The sequence below is a fragment of the Anabas testudineus genome, chromosome 22 (assembly GCF_900324465.2).
Source record: "Anabas testudineus chromosome 22, fAnaTes1.2, whole genome shotgun sequence".
NCBI classification, from domain to species: Eukaryota; Metazoa; Chordata; class Actinopteri; order Anabantiformes; family Anabantidae; genus Anabas; species Anabas testudineus.
The window spans coordinates 7303911-7327180 of NC_046630.1; the positions used below are offsets into that span (position 1 = coordinate 7303911).

At 41.2% G+C, this 23270-nt stretch overlaps 1 protein-coding gene across 1 annotated transcript; it reads left to right on the forward strand.

Moving 5' to 3' along the window:
- Positions 1 to 4827: 4827 nt before the first annotated feature.
- LOC113148400 (nardilysin-like) lies at positions 4828 to 22966 on the forward strand. The gene is made up of 32 exons (XM_026340101.1): positions 4828 to 4867; positions 5331 to 5696; positions 6244 to 6484; positions 7045 to 7126; positions 8120 to 8273; positions 9098 to 9171; positions 9354 to 9449; positions 9644 to 9766; positions 10844 to 10901; positions 11571 to 11644; positions 12037 to 12106; positions 12381 to 12458; positions 13636 to 13756; positions 14889 to 14947; positions 15158 to 15212; positions 15293 to 15397; positions 15806 to 15929; positions 16252 to 16338; positions 17412 to 17531; positions 17680 to 17731; positions 17998 to 18148; positions 18683 to 18810; positions 18985 to 19147; positions 19354 to 19385; positions 19658 to 19796; positions 19904 to 19951; positions 20044 to 20096; positions 20999 to 21082; positions 21339 to 21429; positions 21650 to 21766; positions 21953 to 22042; positions 22134 to 22966. The coding sequence occupies exons 2-32, from the start codon at positions 5488 to 5490 to the stop codon at positions 22356 to 22358; spliced, it is 3303 nt and encodes a 1100-aa protein (XP_026195886.1). The 5' UTR covers positions 4828 to 4867; positions 5331 to 5487; the 3' UTR covers positions 22359 to 22966.
- Positions 22967 to 23270: the final 304 nt, after the last annotated feature.

The following is a 23270-nucleotide window of genomic DNA, read 5'->3' on the forward strand; positions in this document are numbered from 1 at the left end:
CATAAACAGATTACAGAAGACACAACAGAGTCACAGACAATGGGCCCCATAAACTTTCTCCTCACGTTGCCCGCGTGTGCAGTCTGGTAAAAATACCCCGACTGTTCAGCTATACCGACAATAATTTATAATCTCATTAGTTTATTCAGCTCTCCTCTTGCCCTTAAGCACCGACGGATTTCGTGAAACCGGTGTGTGTTACCATGGCGACTCGTGCCAGCTGGCTTCGTCGCGCACTTACGCACGCGTGCGCGCGCCCACGCGCGCGAGCATGCACAAGGCATCAGTCGGGAAAACTGTGGTGACTTTTATGAGAGGAACAGCGGAGATTACAGGGCGGCCTGGAAGTCTGCACGGCCTACATCCAAACACCTGTCTCGCCAAATGGAGGTGGTGGGCGCAACAGATGCCGCGGAGATTGAGAACAATGAAGCCTCCCCTCCAACTCTGACTCGAGCTGCCTACACCGGCTAATCACAGCCGGTTAGGTGGCTGCTGCTCCATCAATACTGCCTCTAAATGGCAGGTGTAGGCCGCTTGTGAAGCCCGGAGTCCCAAGTGGACCAATAGCGGGGTCTCCATCAAGGACACCGTGGTGACAGGGTGTTGAAAACAAGCATTCAAACGCGTTCAAATATCCGTCAGCCGGTTTCATGGCTAAAGGAAAAGATTTAATAACAACATGTCTTTCACATTACTGAGCTGAAAGTTCAATTTTCAGTTCAATTTCACATTGATTTCAGCGTGCATTAAGGTGAATCACCTTGAGGAAATGGAGAGGTGCATCTCTCCCTCACACACACACACACACACACACACTTTCTCCATACCTCTCTCCATAGCACTGGAGGGGAAAGCTCTCCCTGGAGATTCCTATCAGAAACAGTAACAGAGACGGTTCCAGTAATATCAGGAAGATGTAGATGATGGTTATAGATTTCAGGGCTCTCAGGTGCATTAGGCTGTATTACAGCCTCCCCGCAAGGCTACTTAACTCTCACTTGCAATAGAAACAGGCCAGCAGACGCCGGCACGTATGCACAGCCACATGAATACACGCATTTGTGGAGATTGCTTACAGACAAATGCACACATTTAAGTCACATACAACCCGCAGGGCTGCAGCTGATAAATATAAATATAGCTTCAATGATGCAATGCTTTCGACGCTGAGATATTATTCTCAGTTTTGTAATTGCTGATGCCAGATCTGTGGCAGGGGTAATGTGATCCCAGACCTGGAGGCTATATCATCTACCTCTGAGTATAACAATGGCCGTGACGGAGAATCTGGGAAAAAACACCCGCTTTCCTCACCGAAGTGGTGTTGTTGAACCGTGGAGGCTCCCTAAATTAAGAAAACAAACGGAGAGGAACTGAGAGAAGATGGTTATCAGGCACCATCAGATACCTGTGTGTCTTTTCTCTAGGGGCAGGAGCCGCTCTGAGCACATAAAGCACTTTTTTTGGAGCTTTGACGGGGCCTCTAAAGTAGGGGATCTATTTATACTGGCCTAGTGCTGTCTGTGGAGCTGTCCAGTGCTGAAATGGATGGGGATTCATGCTGTTTCATTTCAACTACTTTTCCTTTCTTCCTCCTCCGCTTTCTCCTTCTCCAAAGCCGTTTCCTTTCTCCCATCTGAATTATTTCTGTCAGATCGTACTTAGATTCCTTCTATTCACTTCCCTTTCTTTCCTCCATCCTCTTCTCTCTCTCCCTCTCTTTCCCATTCTTCATTCTTTATTTTCTTACTTTGATTCTCCTGTGGGCTCTTGTCAATTCAGATTGGTTTACATGCCATTCTTTCTTTGAGTTATTTCTTTTGTTTCCCTCCCTCTGCTCACTCTTTCCTCTCCTCCACTGTAGACATATTACAGCAAGTGGCCATCACATTGTTTCAGCTCTCTCCAATTATGCTTTTGTTACAAAGATATCCACTGGGACTGGCTTGCATGCACGAATGAACACACACTCAAGACTGGAGGACAAACAGACACACTGGGAGGAATTAGAATGTGTTCTCCCCTGCCAATCCACAGGTCAGAAAATCTCCTTAAAGCTCCATGTTGTTCACATACTGTTGCACTGTCCCTTAACACATGTTTTGGTTTCTTTGGGCCTGCACTTCCCCCAGTTATACTTTTGGTTGAGACAAGCAAAGAGGCAGACAAGGGCATCCTATGCACTGTGTGAAGGAGTAGGGAAAAAGGGGGGGTTGGGGAGAACAGGGTAGATAGGGAGGGAAGGCGCAAAAGAAAAAATACAGGCCATTTCTAGGAGAGAGTGAAAAAGAGACAATGACCAAGGGAATTTGGGCGTTTGTGAGGGCTGGATGACATGCATGGGGAAGGGAGAGGAGTAGGAAGAGAGGGAGGAAGAATCAACATATAGAGGGAATAAGTATGGGGGAGCAAGGGGGAGGATAGCCAGGAGGGCAGGTGGTTCTGTCATTAGCTCCACATTAAAGCAGAGGGCAACTCCAGAGGACTCACCTCTGATTCACACAGTAGCACTGCAGGCAAGGACGAGCCTCGCGGGAGACATGAAACACACACACACACAAGCATACATGATGCAAACATAGTAGTGATTCACAGGATTACCCACAGGCCTAAACAGACACACATAGGCCTATAACACCCCCCCCCCCCTCCCCATTTAGCAAAAACTACACACAAGACATACCGTGAGTCACAAAAACATGCCGATTCCTACACACATGCCACATACACAGAGCCATGTTACACACACTCAAATACATATACACATCACTGAGCTAATTAATCAAATCTCCTGTTTTAATTAGGAATCAGATCAGTTGCTATGGGAACCTTGCCCCCTTGGAATCTTAAGGTAAAGACTTGTGCTGCCGCCGCTGCCTCCAATAACTCTACAGGAAGCTGACTGAGGGGGACAAATTCATAATACCTACAATGATTCAGCTGGCTGCTTTCTACATTGGGTTTTCACACAGACACATTTTTCTGGGGAGGCCTGAGGTACCCGATCTGAACTTCAATTTGGGCTCAGTCATAGAAAGGGGCACAAAAGTGGAAAAAATGGAGAATTACAACGGCTCACATTGCAACTGCGCTAATATAATGTGCCATACCAAGAAAAAGCCATATGTGTTGGCATTAAAGGGGAGGTTCATGGTGTGCAGAGGCCTGTCCAATCGATCACTAACACGAGCCTGCCACCATTTTTGCTCTGAAAGTTTTCACATTGTGAGTCACGTAAAAGCACTTCCACACAGCTCTAATAGGCTGCTTACCCTCGCTATTACCACAGCCCAGCAATTTCAGCCGAGCAACCGCTCTGTGCTTCCTACAGTATGTCTGGTGCCAGAACCTTTGCTCTGAAAACATCATTCATGGTGATTTCACAAGTGCTCCATTAGTGATCAATAGGATATGTTTGTGAAAATGGGCTCAGTATTTTCACTTTCTGTCGGATGAAGGAGAATCAATATGCTAACATTTCGGTCCATTTTAATCCAACAGGAAATATTTATTCACCGACTAATATTGGAGCATTATTTTAAGCAGAGTGGAGGTTTTAGTGTTAATACAGTTTCATCTCACATGCTGATAGACACACTTATCTCAAAAGACTTTGATGAGAAAGCTTAAACTGTAGTGGAGCCACGCTGCTTTCATCTGTCCTGAGTGTCTTAATATCAGCTCAGGTGAAGGCTGGACTTGATGAATTAATGGAGGAGTGGATGCCAAGTAAAGCCATTAGGATACAGGAACTCAGGCGTGTGCCTGGCTCACCGGTTGTCATGGTTGCGGTGTTTATCACCTCTTTCTGCCGACAGAAGCCCAGGGGCAAATCAGATTGGATTCAGACAGAGAGACACACAGAGGGAGAGTTGGTGAGTGAGGGGGAGGACATATTGGCACAGCAGAGGGGTGAAATGCCAACACGCTGCAGAGGGTAGGCTGAGGAAGGGCATTGGACAAATGTCAACGTAGCTTATTCATGGTTTTTTGTTTTTTACCATCTCACTGTGATTAGACGTTTGAGGTTGTGTATATTACCGATATTAGTCAGTCTAATTCAGCAAATCCTTGCTTTAAATTTCTCTTATTTTGTCTACAAACCTGCGGTATATCCAGTTATTTTCTGCTTCCAGTCATTTGTGTGTCTGTTTCAAAATAAACTGCAATTTTCTTTGCGGATTTGTCTTTATTTTCACACCTGTCTAACTTGGATGTCTCTTTTGCAAGCCCCTGAAATCCCATGGAGAAATGCAGATCAGAAGCCGTTTAATAGGTGTCTAGGAAGCATCAAAATCTTGGCCCATCCTCAAAAATCAGGTGTGAAATTTGCCCAACATCCCTCGTGGCCTATGCCTGCCACCTAGCGGCCCCTAAACATCCCTGTAGAAGCCATGAACAGGTGCATTAGGAGATGCGTGGGGGTCGGGGGGGTCACTTTTCCTATAATAGCGTGGCTGTCATGTAGATATAGCTGACAGGAAAATTCACATCTAACTACGCTCTTACCGGTTTATTGGCTAAGTACATAAAAAATGACCAATTATGACAGTTACAATTCATGACAAGTGGTCATCCTCAATCTAGCAGTCATAATCATAAACAGATGGCGAGCAGCTGCTTGTTCCATCCAGTTGGCTACTTGTCGCTGCTGCTGTCCCGTCCCTGCAGCGTTTTTACAACGTAACCACTCCTGCCTGCACGGCGCACACGTGTTCCGGCACGAACACGCCCCCCCTCCGCCTTTAGAGCCAATCAGAGGTCGCCATAAGGAATGGCCGGTCGTTCTCAGCGAATCACAGCGCTCCTTGTTGGAGAGGCGCATTCACGCGTCGAGGCCTGTCTGCTGTCAGCAGGGTGGAAGGTATGGATACATTGTTGTTATACCGGCTTCATGAACTACTAAAAGTTACTTTCGTCGTGTCTTTCCTTTGAAATGCAGTGTTAAGTTTATTTCTAAGAATATCTGTAGTATTTCTACATAAAACTCCTCTAGAACCTGTTTTAAAGCACACTGCTGCGTCTTTTTAGCTGCTCTTTTGTGGCTGCTGGGGCTCTGTGTTGCTGTGCTTGTGCAGATGAGAGGTTCAGGTTCAGGTTTTGGTTAGTGTGGTGAGAGAGGCTCGTATTTTAGCTGACACCCAGCTGAATAGGACGAAACCACCAGACAGAGTGTGTGTGAATAGCTGTATTGTAGGCGCTGGCTGTGTGTGTGTGTGTGTGTGACAAGTCAGGTTCCAACATGCAGGCCTCCGCAATAGAACATAGTCGTGGTTAATCTGTGTTGTTTTAATCCCACTGGTTCCTGAGTTTTGTTTTTCACACAGCCGCCTGTCAGAGAGGGTCCTCATCATAGCTCTGTCCAGGTTGACACGGTGTGTCTCCGTGCTGAGGAGTAAATTAGCGGTGACAGCGAGCTGTCCTGTTGTTTATGGTCGCGCCTTGCTGTCAGCCCGTAGCAACGTTTCATCATCTCTGCCGAAGATGCCACATATAAACAAGTGCAGAAACGCCCCAGCTGCTGACTCTTCAGGCTCGGTCCAAGCAGGAGCCACAGGAGCTGCAGCAGCAGCAGCAAGTGAAGACCCGGACCCGGTGCCGCGGGAGGAGAGCCTGGCTGCGGGGGACGCGAGAGTGGACAATGGTGGAGACAGCGAGATCATCAAGTCCCCCAGTGACCCCAAACAGTACAGGTAAGAGACTCTACAGCACCATTTGAAAGAATAACACCCACACTCAAGCTTGTTTGCTTTATGTTGTCACTCTCTTGAGCGTAAATTATGCACTGTAGCACCCCTGTTACATGATTCATCTCCTCTGTTTAGTTTATTCTTAGTCATTGTTATTAATCTGATTTCATGAGCAATGATATACATCAAAGAATACTATTTTCTGTATTCATGCACGCAGAAGTGTTGAGAAAATGACCCAGATCCACTAACCCAGATCCCAAAATGGTATCAAGCCTCCTTTCCAGCCAAATCAGTACATTATTATTGTAGTTTGATGGAGTGATTTCATGCTATGAGCACACACCAGTGCCTCAGGCCTCTGTGGGGCATACACAAAAAAACTGTTGTTAAGAATCACAGAACAAGAGAGTTTCAAATGGTAAAAGATGCAGGGGGCGAAAAGGCATTACAGCCTGTTCAAAATAAACTACAAAAGCTGTGAAACGACATGATACACTATACCTTAGATCTGTCTCTGCTGTTTCACCGTTGACTTGACTCCTTTCAGGTACATCGTGTTGGACAATGGACTGCGAGCTCTGCTCATTTCAGACTACAGTGGCCTAGCATCAGACGATGAAGACTCTGCAGAAGAAGAAGAAGACGAGGAAGAAGAAGAGGAGGAGGAGGATGAATCTGAGGAAGAAACAGAAGGCGAATCAGAGGAAGGCGACGACGAGGAGGGCAGTGACAACGATGAGGATAATGACAAGGAGGGGAAAAGGATCAAAGGAAATGCAGAGAAACAGGTACTGCTTGAAAATTTTAATGAAGAGCCCCATTTTTCTTTAGCTGAATATATTCAGTGAAGGGAAATAGTGGGGAAACTTTGTGTTGAAATTAAATACAAAAACATAACGGGTATTGAAGCCAAGAGTTGTCAGCACAAATTGAAACTATTTATAGTATTCACCAGTAGCTAAAACTTCCACAGGACTTCAGCTACATAAAGAAAAAGAGCAGGCAATATTTTCTATTTTCCTTACTGTCAACCCTAAGTTTTATTCAGCTACTTATTTGGTGCTACAATAATTATTGTAGTGTGCATCAAAACAAACCACCATGCCCAGGTTTGTTGTAATTAGGCAACACGACACATGGTACCACACTGTGGCTTGTTTTTCAGTGTTTTTAATAGTTTTTGAACAAAAGTGGAGCTCTTTGGCACAGGAGGATAAACTAATGAGCATTGCTGGTTTTAGTTCCTTTGGGGGTTTGTTAACAATAAAAAAACACAGTATATCACCAGACTTATTCTTTAAGTGCATTGTCAGCCTCAACAATGACTTGGCATTTATTTGTGTTTCAGTCTGCAGCAGCACTCTGTGTTGGAGTGGGCAGCTTCAGTGACCCCGGTGACCTGCCTGGCCTTGCCCACTTTCTGGAACACAGTGAGTAATTAACCTGAGTGATTCAGGTCATTTGTTTGGAAAAGTAATCCTCATCTTTTGTTTGATTCAATATGCATTTGTTATGTTTTTTCCTATTACCAATCAACATTTTGCAGTGCAGATTAATTGTTTTGAATGATTTATGTGCCCTCTTGGCCTGTTTTGTCCAGTTGGATTTGAGTTAATAATATCTGACACTTCCCAGAATACCCTTCTCCTAGGGCCAGATTAGCCCACTATGGGGCCACAAGGCAAAAATTGAGCTTTGGGCCTTCTTTTGACCCACTTTTTCTTTTTGTGCACTCTGTGCACTGCAAATCAAACCCATCACCTCCAAATACCTATTTGGCTCACATTGCATACACAACTAGCACTTCCTGCATAGAGATCTAAAATAAATGTCTCAATACTAGCTTTAGACCCAGGTCCTGCATAAGACAGGGGGTGAGATAATTATACAAGACTCGCTGTAAGACCCTTAACATTTCAGTTAACTCCAGGCCTTAGTAATGCATGTTCCATGATGAACTTACACATAATTAATTTACTACAAATTCAATGACACAAGTGAACCCTGGGGACTTCAGGGCATGTTTCCATTTTGGTTTGACTGCCCATAACTGAGAACAGACAGGAAATGTTTCATTCAGTCTGTGCAAGACAGCAAAATTGAGATTTTGCCACTCTCAGTGGGTAAATTATTGCTCTACTGTTGGTCCAAAATGGTCAATCTTAAAGGAAGTTGTTGTTCATTCTTGCAGTCTATCATCAAAACTGTCACAGAGCTTTGTGAACATCTATGTCTGAGCTACAACAGCTATTGTGGCTCACTGTAGAGTAAATAAACATTTCACTCAGTCTAGTTTTGGCCAGTTCTCCACATAAATAAGAAAACTACAAATGCAAGGCACATCAACATTTCTTTCCTTCTGAAAATCCCTACATTTATAGCCTCTTCCATTCTCTTCTCTTCTCTTTCCCATTGCATCCCAGTGGTGTTCATGGGCAGCGAGAAGTACCCCTCAGAAAATGGCTTTGATGCTTTTCTCAAGAAGCACGGTGGGAGTGACAATGCTTCCACTGACTGTGAGAGGACCATCTTCCAGTTTGACGTCCAGAGGAAGAGCTTCAAAGAGGCTCTTGACAGGTGAGGAAGCATCAGATATTTTTTGGTTTTGGAGCAGTCACTTTTAAGAAGTGGACTTCTAGAGAACCATCAAACAACTTGCGGATAAACACGGAGAATTGACAACGTAATAAAATAAACTTGAAATCCTTCCTGTGTACGTGGAAACTATTTATTTAATCTCAAAAACAACATTAGTGAAGTTAAGGTTCCCTAGCATTTTGTAAGTTTCCTCATAATTTGTTACTAGTTATATTTAAAATAGAGAGTGATCAGTTCCAGTTACTTGTACAAAGTAAGTTAGTACAACCTTGAAACTTTTATTTAAAGTGAACTACTAGACACCATAAAAGGTGTCTGCAAACAAACATCAATTCATCATAAATGAAAGAAGTTATGGAAAAATAAATAGAGTTATGCAGCGGAGTTTATTTGGAACATTTTCTTCATCAAAAAAAAAATCTATCTGGAGGCCAATAATAAACCTGAAACACTCTGAACAACTAAAATAACAGTCTTAGAACTTAGTGACAACGTTTGTACCTATTTTTCCTGTAATTACCTCAGAGCTATGGTCAATTCAAGGAAATCTTTTGTAATTATTAGGAAATAATGGACCTATAAAATAAAGATTTACTAAAACCTCTTAGGTTATATTAGACAGACTCGAAAAAAACATCTGGCACGCTCGAAATAAAAACTGCATAATATAATAAAATACAGTTTTAGGCAAGCAAATTATATATATATATATATATAAAAATGTTACGCGAACTGTATTTTAATTTATACATGCATTTTTGTTTAAACTTGCTTACAGCCTCTCTGTCATGTCCCGTTTTTAGGTGGGCTCAGTTCTTCATCTGTCCTCTGATGATCAGAGATGCCATTGATAGGGAGGTGGAGGCTGTTGACAGCGGTGAGTCTTGCTCTCTTTGTGCCCTACTCATCATTGATAAGATATTAAATTTCAGCAGTTGTTTTGGGGTTTAAACTCTTCAACACATGTGTTGCTGTGTTCCTCTTATGCAGCTCTTTTGCACACTATTGATTGCTGTCTTTCTCTGTCGCCTCACGTTTTTCTGTCTCTCCTTCTGTCAGAGTACCAGCTGGCTAAGCCGTCGGACTCCCACAGGAAGGAGATGCTGTTTGGCAGTCTGGCCAAACCTGGACACCCTATGGGCAAGTTCTGCTGGGGTGAGTTGATAAACACAACCGCTGGGACATATAATACACGCAGGACTTCCTTGGGGTATGTTCAGCAATAACAAACAGAACACCTGAGACAGGCGCCAAGTTTACTGTCTTGCTGAAATCTTTGCGTTTGCAAGGCAATAATTCTTCAGCATTTTTATAGCTGCTGAACTGATCTGTTCATTTGACAACATCAGGTAACGCCCAGACACTGAAGCAGGAGCCAAAGAAGAAGAAGATCAATGTCTATAAGCGGCTGCGTGCTTTCTGGAAGAAACACTACTCTGCACACTACATGACTCTGGCTGTGCAATCAAAAGGTCAGAAAACAAATCCCCATCCATCACGTATCAACAGCCAGTTAATTAGTAAATGACAGACGTTTAATTGATTTCAGTAATTTCATACACCAAATAAATTCATTAATTGAAAAATAAATCTGTATATTAATCAACAATTAAAACAATAATTAGTTGCAGCTCTGTCAGACATTCACTTCATCCATGTTCAGCCAACTGTAGATAATCATTCTCGAATCAACTCAAATTGCTGTATTTCTCCAAATTCCCACTTTTTTTTTTTGTAGGACTTCACAGAAAATATCACACAGCTAATTAACTACTGCAAGTAAAATGATGACTAGTGTTGACATTTGTGCTGAGGAAAATCACCCTCATGAAACGGCTGAATTATTGGCCTTCTGGATAAGTCTGATTCTTTCATGTTGCAGCCAGCATTTCAGAGGGAGAATGATAAGGCATTGGAGCACTAACGAATAAGAAAATGTAAAAAATAATACGTTTAGACATGAATGTTTAGACAGACTTTTCATGAAAATGCCCCTTGGTAGCTTATCTGTCCAGTGCCTTGTAACTTGTCAGCTTGCTGCAGTGATGTACGTGCCTGCTCCAGGACACTGGGACGTCACTGCTTGGCGTGGTTACAAGCTCAAGTCTATAGTACTTCTCACGCCCGGTGAAACGGGCATGACACATTCATCCAGTGAGAGCAGGTTGTCAGCCAGTATTGATATGCAAATTGTAGGAGAACTAGAAATCAGTGAATTTACCAGCGAAACCTAAATATTAACTGGGATTCTTCCAGTTGCATTTTAACTATGATGCAGAGCTACAGGATGTCATATACAGTAATACACTGCATCATTATTGCATAAGAAAATCCAAACCATATATAAAATAGGATTAGAAATCTGTCTCCAAATGCCAAATCTGTGTAAACAAAAACAGTTGCTTGTGTTTTTTTATTTTTACATTAGTAATGTGTAAAAATATTATAAAAACACTGGACCTTCTGCATGAACTCAGGATTATGACTTTCAGCCAGCATTATTGAGACGCACTCAAACTTTAATTTATCATCCTTCACTTGTCCTTTAGAAAAGCTAGACACTCTGGAGGAGTGGGTGAGAGAGATCTTCAGCAAGGTGCCCAACAAGTGAGTAGCGCAGAAGAGGCTCTCAGTCACTGTGATGAGGTGCCGGTGTGATATAGACTGCTTCTGAATATTCTTTGAGTCTTTGCTTAAATGTAAATGTCAAGCCTTCCTCTGTCTCTTTTTACCAGCTCTCTTCATCTCACACATTTTTTTTTCCAACAACATGCACCTGAAAGGGATCATTTCTCCCTAAAGTCGAGCTGAATTAGTGTTTTACAGAGCTCCACTTCTGTTAGCTTTATGAGTCATTGCAATAGTTTTTTTTTTTCTTCTAGAGAATCAACATGCATATCGCCGTTATGTGAAAACCTCATAACTGCCAGTTTGTAAGGCTTTTCATTTCAATTATAGGATTACATGCTCCTGTATGGGTTGATGAAATTGAGCTTATAAGGTTGTCTCATGTGACTCCAGCTCCTTTAGATGAACTAAATTCCCTTTGGTTAAATGTAAAACATGAAAAGTTGAAATTTTATAGTTGAGTTCATTTTTGCTGTTGTTTTCTTTAACTCATTAGAAATGTCATTTTTACAAAAGCATCACAGTGGGTGCAAGGCGTGTTTAGTGACATGTGGTGACACACTGTCGTGATATTTTTTTTAAATTTATGTTAATGCGTACAGTCATTGTCACAGTTTCTTCTGATGATTCTGTTTTTTGTGTCTTCAGTGGTTTGCCCAAGCCAGATTTCTCTGATATGCCAGAGCCTTTTGACACACCAGCCTTCAACAAGCTTTACCGAGGTATTGATCAGTCTTACTGAGTGAACACATCTGCGATTGTGCAGAGCAGTGGTTCCTCGACTTAGCGGCTAAATAACATACTTAAAAAGATAACAAAGCAGAAAAATATCAAATGTTTCTGCATTCTCCTAATCTTTGTATTTTTTCTTTTCAATTACTGGGTGATTTTACAGCTTCAGGACTTTAAATTGATCCAATAAAACAGTTTGAAAAAAAAAAAAATACAATTTGGTTAATTTGTTCACAACCTGTGAACAAAGTGAGAAAAATGTTGCAAAGTCACGGTTTTATTTTAATGCATCTCAAGCCAATAGGATTGGGGCCTAGTGCTGTAGACAAAATGTAATACAATAGTAAAAAACTGCATTATCCTTCTTTTGTGGTGTTTGCAGTGGTTCCTGTTCGGAAAGTCCATGCTTTGAATATTACCTGGGCTCTACCCCCTCAGGAAAAATACTACAGGTGAGATACTCACAGAAGACATACGTGATGAAGGGCATACAACTGCAGACAGCCGATAACAGACCATGCTTTCCCGTGCCTCGAGTGAAATTCTATTAAATGTGTTTGTTTCTTTTATTTCCGTGTCCCTGCCACCTCTCTGCAGAGAGGTGCCTCTTCACATAAACATTGAATTATACCAGCCACAAGATACCGTGCTTTGTCTTGGTTTGTAGAGGGATTGCATCAACGGTTTTTGTTTTCTCCTTTTCATCTCTTTCCCTCCTCTTTTCAGAGTGAAGCCTCTCCACTACATCTCTTGGCTTATTGGCCACGAAGGCACAGGAAGCATCCTCTCAGTGCTCAGGAAGAAGTGAGTGTTATTGCCTCTGTTTGTTTTTCTGATTTGAGGGCACTCCAAAACCCAATTAAAAGGTCTTCAATTTGCTGGGTATACATGAGATTTTTCAAGCTCCAAGTGTTGGAGGCCAATCTTCATGTACACTGTGCCAGCCCACTTGATGATGTGATTCATACAGTCTCATCCCTGTAGTAGAAGAGCATTTCAGCCTCTTGTCGCTAAGTGGCAAAGTGATTCACCAAACTCTCTGTAGTCCCACAATACCAAGAGCCCATCCAATAGTCCCTTTACCATCAGCACCACTTACAGCGTTTGATAAAATATTCCTATTTACTATATTCGCTGTTTCTCAATTGTTGATAAATGACAACTGTGAAATTGGAGTGCACTCGGTCTCGATTCCCAGTCAAACAAACTGCTGAGGCAGTAGAGTGGTTGTTTTTGTTGAGTTCAGACAATCACGACGTCAAGGGCCAAGAGACTGGTTTAAAATTGGGTCACTGTTGTTGCCTGTAGTGAAATTGGGGAATGGCCTGTCCATCTGTGTGTCCATCACACAGAACACAAACAGTTTGAAATGATGATCAGATATCTAACAATGTGTCAGGGTTTTGCAGGAGAGGAGTTTTACTGTAGAGGAGATGAATATGACTCTAATTACATCACTGCAGGTTATGTTAAAAACTTTCTCATGTGTTTTTCTTAGTATTCTACTATATGAAAATGGATTTAAATCTCTCTTTATGTACTTCATCATGGTGGACATCTGTTCTACTCGTGTGGTATGTCGTGTGCAATGAAGACTTTTCTAAACCAGCCTTTTCTTATTAAGTGCGTCATCACACAACTAGAACATGTCTTTATACAGATGAAAGCGGACATGACGGTTACTTTGAAGGATTATCCAACTCGGAGAAATGTCTGGTGTCTGCAGGTTGTTTTTCATTTTAAATGAGTGAAGAGCTGCCTCGAAGGCAGGACAAACGCATAATAGAGTGACGCATAGAAGTTCTGGATCCAGGGATTTTTTAAAGTGACATTTTTTACACGATACCCTGTAAATATTTAAAAGCTTTATCTGTGTTCTCTTTCCAGTTTTTAGTGATGAATAAATCTTTAGTGGCATTTCTGTTTTTAAAATCAGTGTCAACTAATTGGTGAGTGCCTTTATGTCTTGGTGCGTCTGTAGGTGCTGGGCCTTGGCTTTGTTTGGAGGAAACAGCGAAACTGGTTTTGATCAAAACACTACCTACTCCATCTTCTCCATCTCCATCACCCTGACTGATGAAGGTTTTCAAAACTTTTACCAGGTAAAGAAAACTCTTGCATGTCTTGCATCTTCTCCTTTTTATTTCTTTTTTAATTCTACGTTCAGTGAAACACAGATTGAAATGTTCTCTGCATGGACGCCGGCCCTTTTTGTACTGTTTTCACTAATACAACAAGTAATTTGTGTTGTCAGTTGCCATGGCAACTCCTGTGTTAAACAGAGAGGCGGTTGGCGATCATTCAACAGGAGCACGGTTTTTTGATCTAAAGTACTTAATGGAAAAATGTTTTACTCAACAAACTTTCATTGATAACGGTTATATAAATATTGCAACAGCTCAGAGAACGTTGTTTGCTGTGAAGAGCACTTTATCCTCGGCGCTTTCATTCAGAGAGTGGAGGATAGAGTTAGGATCAGAGGGTGCTAGTTTTCTGATGCAACATGCGAAATGCACTCAGCTACAGTTCAGTGTTGTCATGATTAACTTGACTTTTAAATAAACTGATTTGATTCGACCAGCATGTGGAAGCTACTATGGACAGTACTAAACTCAGTTGAACTCGGAGTACAGTATCTGTTTGCCAGAGTCTATTCAAAGAAGGAACAGGCTAAGAGACAAGATGGAGACCTCTAACCTTCTTGTAATCCTCCTTTGTTTGTCTGTAAGCTGGTCTTGAGCTTCATGTGTGATTTACCATTTGAATAAACTTGTTTGACATTGCTGAGATTACTCTATCACATGTACACTTAGCATCCATAGCAATTATGAAAGTCATACTTCTCCTCCTGTGTTCTGCTCTTTTACAAACAGACTGGTCACGACTGAAAATGCTTTTGTTCACAGTTAATAATTATTATTCTTAAAGCGGAGTTGACAGGTTCATTTGCATGTTTGGATCTCCAAACAGAGGCGAATAAACACACATTACTTTATGTTTAGTATTTAAATAAACTCACCTTTTCAGATGTCACTGTGTGCTGTAATGACTATAATCATGTAACTGTAGTCAATGTGATTGGCAGCCTCTTTCTTTAGCGTATATTGGTGTGGTTTTATCAAAATTAACTGTGCTTTTCACTTTATATTTACAACCAAATGAGTGAGATAATGGTGATTAATGACAAAACCCTTTCAAGGTATGACTTATCTTTTTTTTTTTTTTTTTTTACAGGTGACTCACTTGGTTTTCCAGTATCTGAAGATGCTGCAGCTACTTGGACCACAACAAAGGCACAATCTCACACACACACACACACACACACACACACACACACACACACACACACACACACACACACACACACACACAAACACCTTAAAACAACACAACAAATATATAATTAGTTAATACTACCTTATACTGGATACCGACAAGTTAATGTGTTTGTAGCTTTTTAATTTGGATTGAATAAAGTTAATAATTTTGTCTTTGTGTTTTAGAATATATGAAGAGATTCAGAAGATCGAAGCAAATGAATTTCACTATCAGGAGCAGGTAAGAATTCAAACATGTTTAGGGTGAAAAATTTTTTCATGTTGAGCTATGAGCAGTGAGATCGATTTGCTTTTTGTCAGATTGACCCCATAGAGTACGTCGAGGACATTTGTGAGAACATGCAACTGTTCCCTAAAGAAGATTTCCTGACTGGAGATCAGCTGATGTTTGAGTACAACGCAGATGTAAGTAGCTTAAAACTTTGGGGAGTGAAGCGGTTCATGGTTTTATCCTATATTTTCCTTTATTAGATCATGTTTGGATGTTAATGAATAGGGTCAGTGACAAGTTGAAAACTATATAGATATCCCATCGGTGGATGATTTTGTTTCTAACACCTTTGTAGCCACTTAATAAATTTCCTAGAGGTATTATTTTGCATCAAAAGTGAGAGTCTAATTGAGGTTTAGCTTATTTTCTGTAACCGCAGTAACTTCTGTTCAGTTTTTTTCTCTTTCATTGTGATTGACAGTTAAAATTGTTCTCACATAAACAAGTAATTTAGAAATAAAGGGGGGGAAAAAATCATTATTTTCCTCTCAGTTTTCGCTTTGAAAAGTTTACTTTTTTTGCATGTGTGTCTGTGTGTGTAGGTGATCAGTGCAGCACTGTCCCTCCTCACCCCTGAGAAAGCCAACCTGATGCTGTTGTCACCAGAACATGAGGGCCAGTGTCCCCTCAGGGAGAAGTGGTTTGGCACACAATACAGCATGCAGGGTGTGTTTTGTGCTTCTGTGTATGTGTTTGTTTAGTGCTGCAGCTCTTGTGCTACAGCTCTTTCCTACAATGTAGGTATTCAGTGCATTCATTGTCTTTTTTTTTTCCCCTGTGTGGTGATATTCAGTCTGAGCCAGCATTTATCTCTGTCTTCTAGGAGGCAAGAAAAAGTGTTGAAACAGCATTTAAAAAAGAAAACGTACAAAATCAGTACTTTAGTTTTCTGGTGATGAAGCCTTAAGGTCACTCAATTCAAAAACATAAGTCTAAGCTGAAAATCCTGTGTGTCATATTTGCTAATGGATATTTGCTGGTCACGCAGACATCCAGCAGGAGTGGATGGAGAGCTGGACAGGAAACCTTGAATTGAACAGTGACTTGCATCTTCCTGCTGAGAACAAGTTCATCGGTGGGTGAATAAATGTCTTTGTGCACTGCAAGTTTCTTAAAAGTGTCCCATAAGAAGATCAAGAAAACAAGATACGGTTGAACAGTTTGTGCTTTTATTTCCATTCACCAGTTCAACAAATAATCAGATATATTGACCTAACTTGGGAGAACAGTGCAACAGCCAATGTATCCTCAACTTAATAATACTTCTCTGACTTATCCTCTACACCTTAAGCCTCATTTGAACAGCATTTATTTCTTTAGAGGGCTACAGGAGATGAAGGAATATATCATCAATGCTATGGATACTTAGGATTATAAAAATCAACATCAGTGAAGCAGGACAAGATATGAGTATGTTCTTTCTTTTTAAAATCTGCAACGATGCAACCTGAGCACCAACAGTTCAGCCTGGGAATAGTAGAATTAAGCAGTGTCTGCTCGACACTCCCTGTTTTCTTCATTATCAAACCTTCATATAAGGCAGTTTATTAGATTTCATACAGCTTTCTCCATAGTTGCAAAAGGTTTATACAACTTTGTCACACATATGCAGTAGCATTTCCCAAGACTTTTGCCAATGGCTAAAATACCAGACAGATAACTGTTATACAATATTAATCCTGTCTGAATGGGGTGAGCTGTGCAACATTATGTCAAACATACATGCCTGGTGGTGGCACAAGCCTAAAAGTTTACAATTTCCAACTTCCAAAAAAGAAACGACTCCCAAATCCTTGATGATCAATCAGACTGACACAGAAATCCAGCTGTGGTTTGGTTGTTTCTAATTGGAGTGTTTTAATTAAATGTCAAGACGTCTCTAGTCCAATTTGGAACAAACTTGGAGATACACAAACAAACATGGAGGTTGCAATTTTAATTTTGGAAAGCCGCAGTGCCACTTGGCCAAATCTGACAATATGTGAAGAGATAATGTGTCATCACTTATAGGCCAACATCTGTGTGTTGTCAAGTCGCTGCAAGCTTATCTCCAGAGTGGACCTATGGAATTCTTGAAACTCACACATTATTTATGAGATTGTACCAAGTGGAAAGATGATGATTCATTGTTTATGTGTATTTGTTCAGCCACTGACTTCACCCTGAAGCCCTCTGACTGCCCAGACACTGAGTTCCCTGTCCGCATAGCTGACAGCGACAGGGGCTGCCTGTGGTACAGAAAGGACAACAAATTCAAAATCCCAAAAGGTGACGTGTGTGTGTGTGTGTCTGGGTGAGCGAGACAACATGTGCCTGTATTGCGTGCATCATTTAGCATGCAAGATGTTCTTTTACCATAGTCATTTAATGTGATTAAGGAGGTGTTGACATCCATTTGTCCTTTTGCCTGCTGCAGCCTACATCAGATTCCACTTAATCTCTCCTGTAATCCAGCAATCTGCTAAGAAGTAAGCTCAACCTCAAATTTGACCTTGTGAAAATAGTGTTTGTTTTTGCTGTGACACTAATTAACACCTGCCTTTCTTCCATCCATCTCAATCCTTTCCCCTATCCTTCCCCATCCCCTTCTCCTCAATCTTGGTCTTGCCTTCTCCTTCCTTTCTGCTTTGCATCTTTTACTCACTCTTGTCCCTCTTCCCATCTTCTCCCTCTACCTGCCTCCCTTTTCTCCTTTCATTTTCCTTTTCACTTTTCCTATTCTTGTCGCTGTCAGCGTGGTCTTGTTTGACCTACTAGTCAACATCCTCGGCCACAACCTGGCAGAACCAGCCTATGAGGCTGAAGTGGCCCAGCTGGAGTATAAACTGGTCGCTGGTGAGCACGGCCTGGTCATCAAGGTCAAAGGATTTAACCACAAATTGCTTGTGAGTGAATGCTGCTTTGATGCTACATTTACACTATGACTATATTTGACATACGTAGCTGGGGTCAGTACAATCTTAGCTTAGCTTAGCATAAAGAATGTGTGGAAAGGGGGAAACAGCTAATCTGGCTCTGTACAAAGAAAAAACCTTTTGTCTAGTAGCTCACTAATGAACAAGTTATATCTTGTTTGTTTAACCCAAAGCTTATTAGCTGCTTGAGCTTATTTTTACCATACAGGCATGAGAATGGTATTTTATCATCTACTTTTAAAGTAGAGGAAGGCAAATTAGCATATGTCTGGTGGGTAAAAAATCCTTTTAAGAAATGATTTCATAGCTTTTAGTTAAAAGTTATACCTACCTTTGGTTTACTGGTGTCAATTTGTTAGACTGACGCACAGGAGTACACCTGCTACCTGATTTTTCTAAACATAAACACGCTGAACGGCTTACATTGTTCACATATCGTACTTGTTAATTATTGTGATTCTTGATCTTGCTTGAGTGTCTGTCTTTCTGTCTCTCTCTGTGTAGTTGCTGTTCCACCTAATCATTGACCACCTGGCGGATTTCTCTGCCTCTCCTGATGTCTTCAGTATGTTCACAGAGCAGCTGAAAAAAACCTACTTCAACATCCTCATTAAACCTGAGAAACTCGGCAAGTGAGTTGTTTATCTTCTGTGTGTCTGCCTTTTTATTTATTTATTTATTCATTTTTTGTTCTCTGGCATTTCCATCTCAACCATCTGGGTCATCATCAAGTCTGCGATGCCTTCTAGTGGTGAAATAGAAAAGCCTATTTCTCTGTTCTCCTCTCTCCCTGTCCTATTTCCCAGGGACGTTCGTTTGCTGATCTTGGAGCACTCTCGCTGGTCCATGGTGGAGAAGTATCAGGCTCTGACAGCCGGTCTGACCAGTGATGAGCTGATGGCGTTCAGCCAGCACTTCAGGGCAGAGCTATATGCTGAGGGACTGGTGCAGGGCAACTTCAGCAGCACTGTGAGTGGACAGTAGTCTGAGAAGCAGATTGATTAGCAAGAAAATGAGCTGATTAGTTAACGTATTAGTATAAATGTCCATGTCTGCGCTGGCATCAGTTGATACTGAGTGTATCTGACATCTTTTTGGGTTGCTGGTTTTCTCACTTCACTCTCTTTTCCCTTATCTGTGCCTGTTCATTATCCTGTATTGTATTTCCTTCACAGGAGTCGTTGCAGTTCCTGCAGTATGTCACAGAGTAAGTCAGCTTGTACACTGAAAGCACTCCTTAACAAGAAGAACAATACTATACAATCAAATAGATTTGTTGCCATACACAATCATTTGCTTTAGCTACAGTTGTTCAGTTAATAATTGGCTTTCACTGTCTTCACTTCACTTTTTTCTGTATCCTTTCTTTTGAATCTCTCTCCTTCATTTCTTCTTCTTCTCCTTACCTCCTTTCCTATTTAATTTTCTCTCCCCTTCTCCTTTTCCTTTTATTTAATCCCCTTTCTCTTCCTCTGGCAGCAAGCTGCAGTTCTCCAAGCTGCCAGCAGAGGTGCCGGTGATGTTCAGAGTGGTGGAGCTTCCCCTGAAGCACCACATCTGTAAGGTGAAATCTCTCAATAAGGGAGATGCAAACTCCGAGGTCACTGTTTACTATCAGGTAGACACCAGCACACATCAGTACATGTACATGCAGTACATGTTAATAAACATTCTAATTTATTATCCTTTAATTTCAATATTTCTGCCTGCTACTTTTTTATTTAGTCTGGCCCCAAGGCTTTAAGAGAGCACACATTGATGGAGCTGTTGGTGGTGAGTACTGCAGTCTACTACTTAATTTCCTCAACCACTTCATCTTGCCCGTCCATCTGGCCTCCACCTTTGAACAAGTTGTTGTTTTCCAGATGCACATGGAGGAACCTTGCTTTGACTTCCTTAGGACCAAGGAGACTTTGGGGTCAGTTTGTTATGTTACCATTCACATTTTACTTTTTTTTATTAAACCTAATTTATATCTTTAACTATAATGGAGTTTTACACAGCTTTACAACTGTGTTTTACTATATTGTAACTACCTACAGGTGATGAATAAATGCTTACGATTGTGTTCTGTAATGTCTTATAAACATTTTCAAAAGGTTTGCAGTCAAGCAATAAAACATTACATTTTGTATAAGTTTAACTTGATTTGAAGTGCTTTAAAAACAAAGCTGATAATAAGACAAAAATAATGAAAGCAGAATACAATTTCAGAGCATGTTCAAGCTTGACTTGGTTTTCTAGACAGACTCTTCCAATGGCGTGATCATCATAAACTAAACATTATCTCAACAAAATTATATTCCAGCACCCAAGAACAGCTGGAAACATAACGGACAAGCAGGCTGGTGCAAAACCATTATTCCAAAACCATTTAGCTACTGTAACAGCTAAAACAGGTGTAATGTGCTCTCTCTCCTTTATGTACTGGTCAGCACTGGGGCAGCTAAATTCAGAATCAATTGCCACTGATGGTTTTTAGCAGTATACCAGATAGGAGAGCAGCACGGTCAATGGTTCAATTCCTGGTTCCTCTTAGCTACTTTTAGAGGTGTCCTTAGACAAGACACTGAAACCCCGTAGTAGCGCCGATATGTATCTTACAACCACAATTTTTCCAATGTAATTAGTGACGTATATCCTTATTATTAAATTCCAATTCTTTCCTGTCCAGACTTGATTATATACTGAAAACTAAAGAGTAGATGAAGTCAGGGCAGGTGATTCTTGCAAATGTAATACAGTTTTTCAGGTAGCTATTTCAATCTGTCTGATTCTCAAAATTCCTACTAGCTTGTTTTTCCACATCTCTGTCTGCAGGTACCATGTCTACCCCACCTGCAGAAACACCTCAGGCGTACTGGGCTTCTCTGTCACTGTGGAAACACAGGCCACCAAGTTCAAGTGAGTCTACAACACAACTATAACCTTTTTCCAAATCCTACCTTGCTTTTTGCCCAAAAGCAAGGTAGGATTTATCTCAAACGCTTTCGGTATAATCTATCTTACTGCTCACCTGAACCCACGCTACAATTTATCTGTGTGGCCCTGGAAAGAGAAGCGAGTAGAACTGATAAATGACTAAAGGAATCAAATACACCCCGTAGCATATAATATATCTCTTTCCTCTCATGAGCTGCTTTTTTTCCCTCTCTCTCAGTACTGAGCTGGTGGAGTTAAAGATTGAAGAGTTCTTGGCTTCATTCGAGGAGAAACTCAATGCACTGACTGAGGAGGCCTTTAAAACGCAGGTCTGTGTCTGTGTGTGTATTATTTTGTGTATATGTGAGTTTCCTATGGTTATGGAAAAAGTAAAAAATTCACTGCAAGTAATACATATCCAAAAAAGTTTTAGAAGTGTCAGAATTTGCTCTTCAAGTTACTTTCTTGGATTAGTAACAGATTTCTTAACCATGTTGTAGATGAACAGTGTGTGTGAAGAAAGCCTGTGCACTGTGTGTTTTATTCCAGGTGACTGCTTTAGTGAAGCTGAAGGAGTGTGAGGACACACACCTCGGGGAGGAGGTGGACAGGAACTGGTCTGAAGTTGTTACACAGCAATATGTGTTTGACAGGCTTAACAGAGAGGTGAGGGCCACACCCAAAAACTGCACATTTAAATTCAATATATACTGTGTTTAGCTTTGATTTGGTCTCTACCAATTTTTGTGTTATTATAAAAAACGATAAACACAGTTTGAATTGTTCTATTTATGCTATTTGGATTCCAGTCCAGCTGGTTTTCCTCTTAACACCCGTGTTTTTGTGTTTTAGATTGAGGCTCTAAAGCAGATGACCAGGGCTGAGCTGGTCTCCTGGTTCCAGGAACACAGAGGACAGAACAGCCGCAAACTCAGTGTGCATGTAAGTGCATTTGTATCAGTGGGGTGTTTTTATTTTTCCCTTTACGTTTGTGCTTAAAGCAACACACAGAATCTTTCTCTGTTTTGTCAAGGTGGTGGGATTTGGTGTGGAAGAAAATGATGAAAAGGGTGGTGGTAAAAAACAAGAAGGAGAAGAGGACAAAGAGGAGGATTTAAGTGGCTCGGCCTATGGCGAAGTGTCTAAGTTAACCTTCCTTCCTGCCTCACCCAAGATGGCAGGCGCCATAGCCATCATGGACATTCCTGCTTTCACTAAAGGCCTGCCCCTCTTCCCCTACCACAAGATCCTCGAATGAACTCATGCCTAGACTATGAAACAGACAGATGACTGAGCTTTGCCTTTTACTGAACCTACGTCTGGGAACACTGCCTCATTACAGATGCAGGCACTTAATATGTGGAGGTGAAGGAAGGTTGAAACAGCTTTGGCTCCTCTCTGGACCTGGATTCTGTCTCTGAGGCCCAGCTGTAGGTTTTACTTACACTGTGTGCATTAGCAAAAAGCCTGGACGTGATAATAGAGTTTTCTTTTAGCTAAGTGATAATCTTTTTTGATTTCTCACTTTCAATTATTTTATATCCTGAGACACTGTGTGTGTGGGAGCTCTCTGTCTCTTTCTATATTCCACACTGACTTAAAATATTTGAATCTCTTTGCTGCTATTGCAACACCAAATCCCTGTCTTTTCTATTGTTTGTGTTGGAGCAGAGACCGAGTTTGATGCTTTTAAAGTAAAATCAACTGTGCTAACTGCAGATATTCTGAGCCCTTTGAACTCCAGACAGTGTGTGTTTGAGTGATGGTGTGTCTCAAGCTCTGCTGTGTACTACATCTATTAGTCGACCTGGATCATGCCGTGAAATGAAACTGAGTAAATAAATAAGTCTCTGAGTGATGAGTGGATACAATGAAGCATTGCACTGACTACAGAAAACACATCTATTAAGTCATCTTTGTATATTTTAGTCTTCTGTAAATGGCAGACAAACTGACACACCTGCAGTTTTTCTTGGCACACAAATTGCGTTGAACAACACAAACACCACAGTGGATCAAATATTACTAGAATCTACTGTCTGACAAATAACAAGGTCAACAAAGTCAGAAGGTTTGCATGCTGGTGACTCAGTGTGGCGTCAGCTGTTTAATCTGCACGGCTTTAATATATGTGTAAATTGTACATTACTCACAGATTCTACCTTCTCCC

Bases quoted from the DNA above. Each gene is read 5' to 3' on its own strand.
- LOC113148400 (XM_026340101.1), top strand. From the start codon at position 5,488: ATGCCACATATAAACAAGTGCAGAAACGCCCCAGCTGCTGACTCTTCA. The intron at 9,767-10,843 runs GTCAGAAAACAA...CTTGTCCTTTAG, and splicing joins TCTGGCTGTGCAATCAAAAG to AAAAGCTAGACACTCTGGAG. The intron at 15,213-15,292 runs GTAAGAATTCAA...GCTTTTTGTCAG, and splicing joins AATTTCACTATCAGGAGCAG to ATTGACCCCATAGAGTACGT.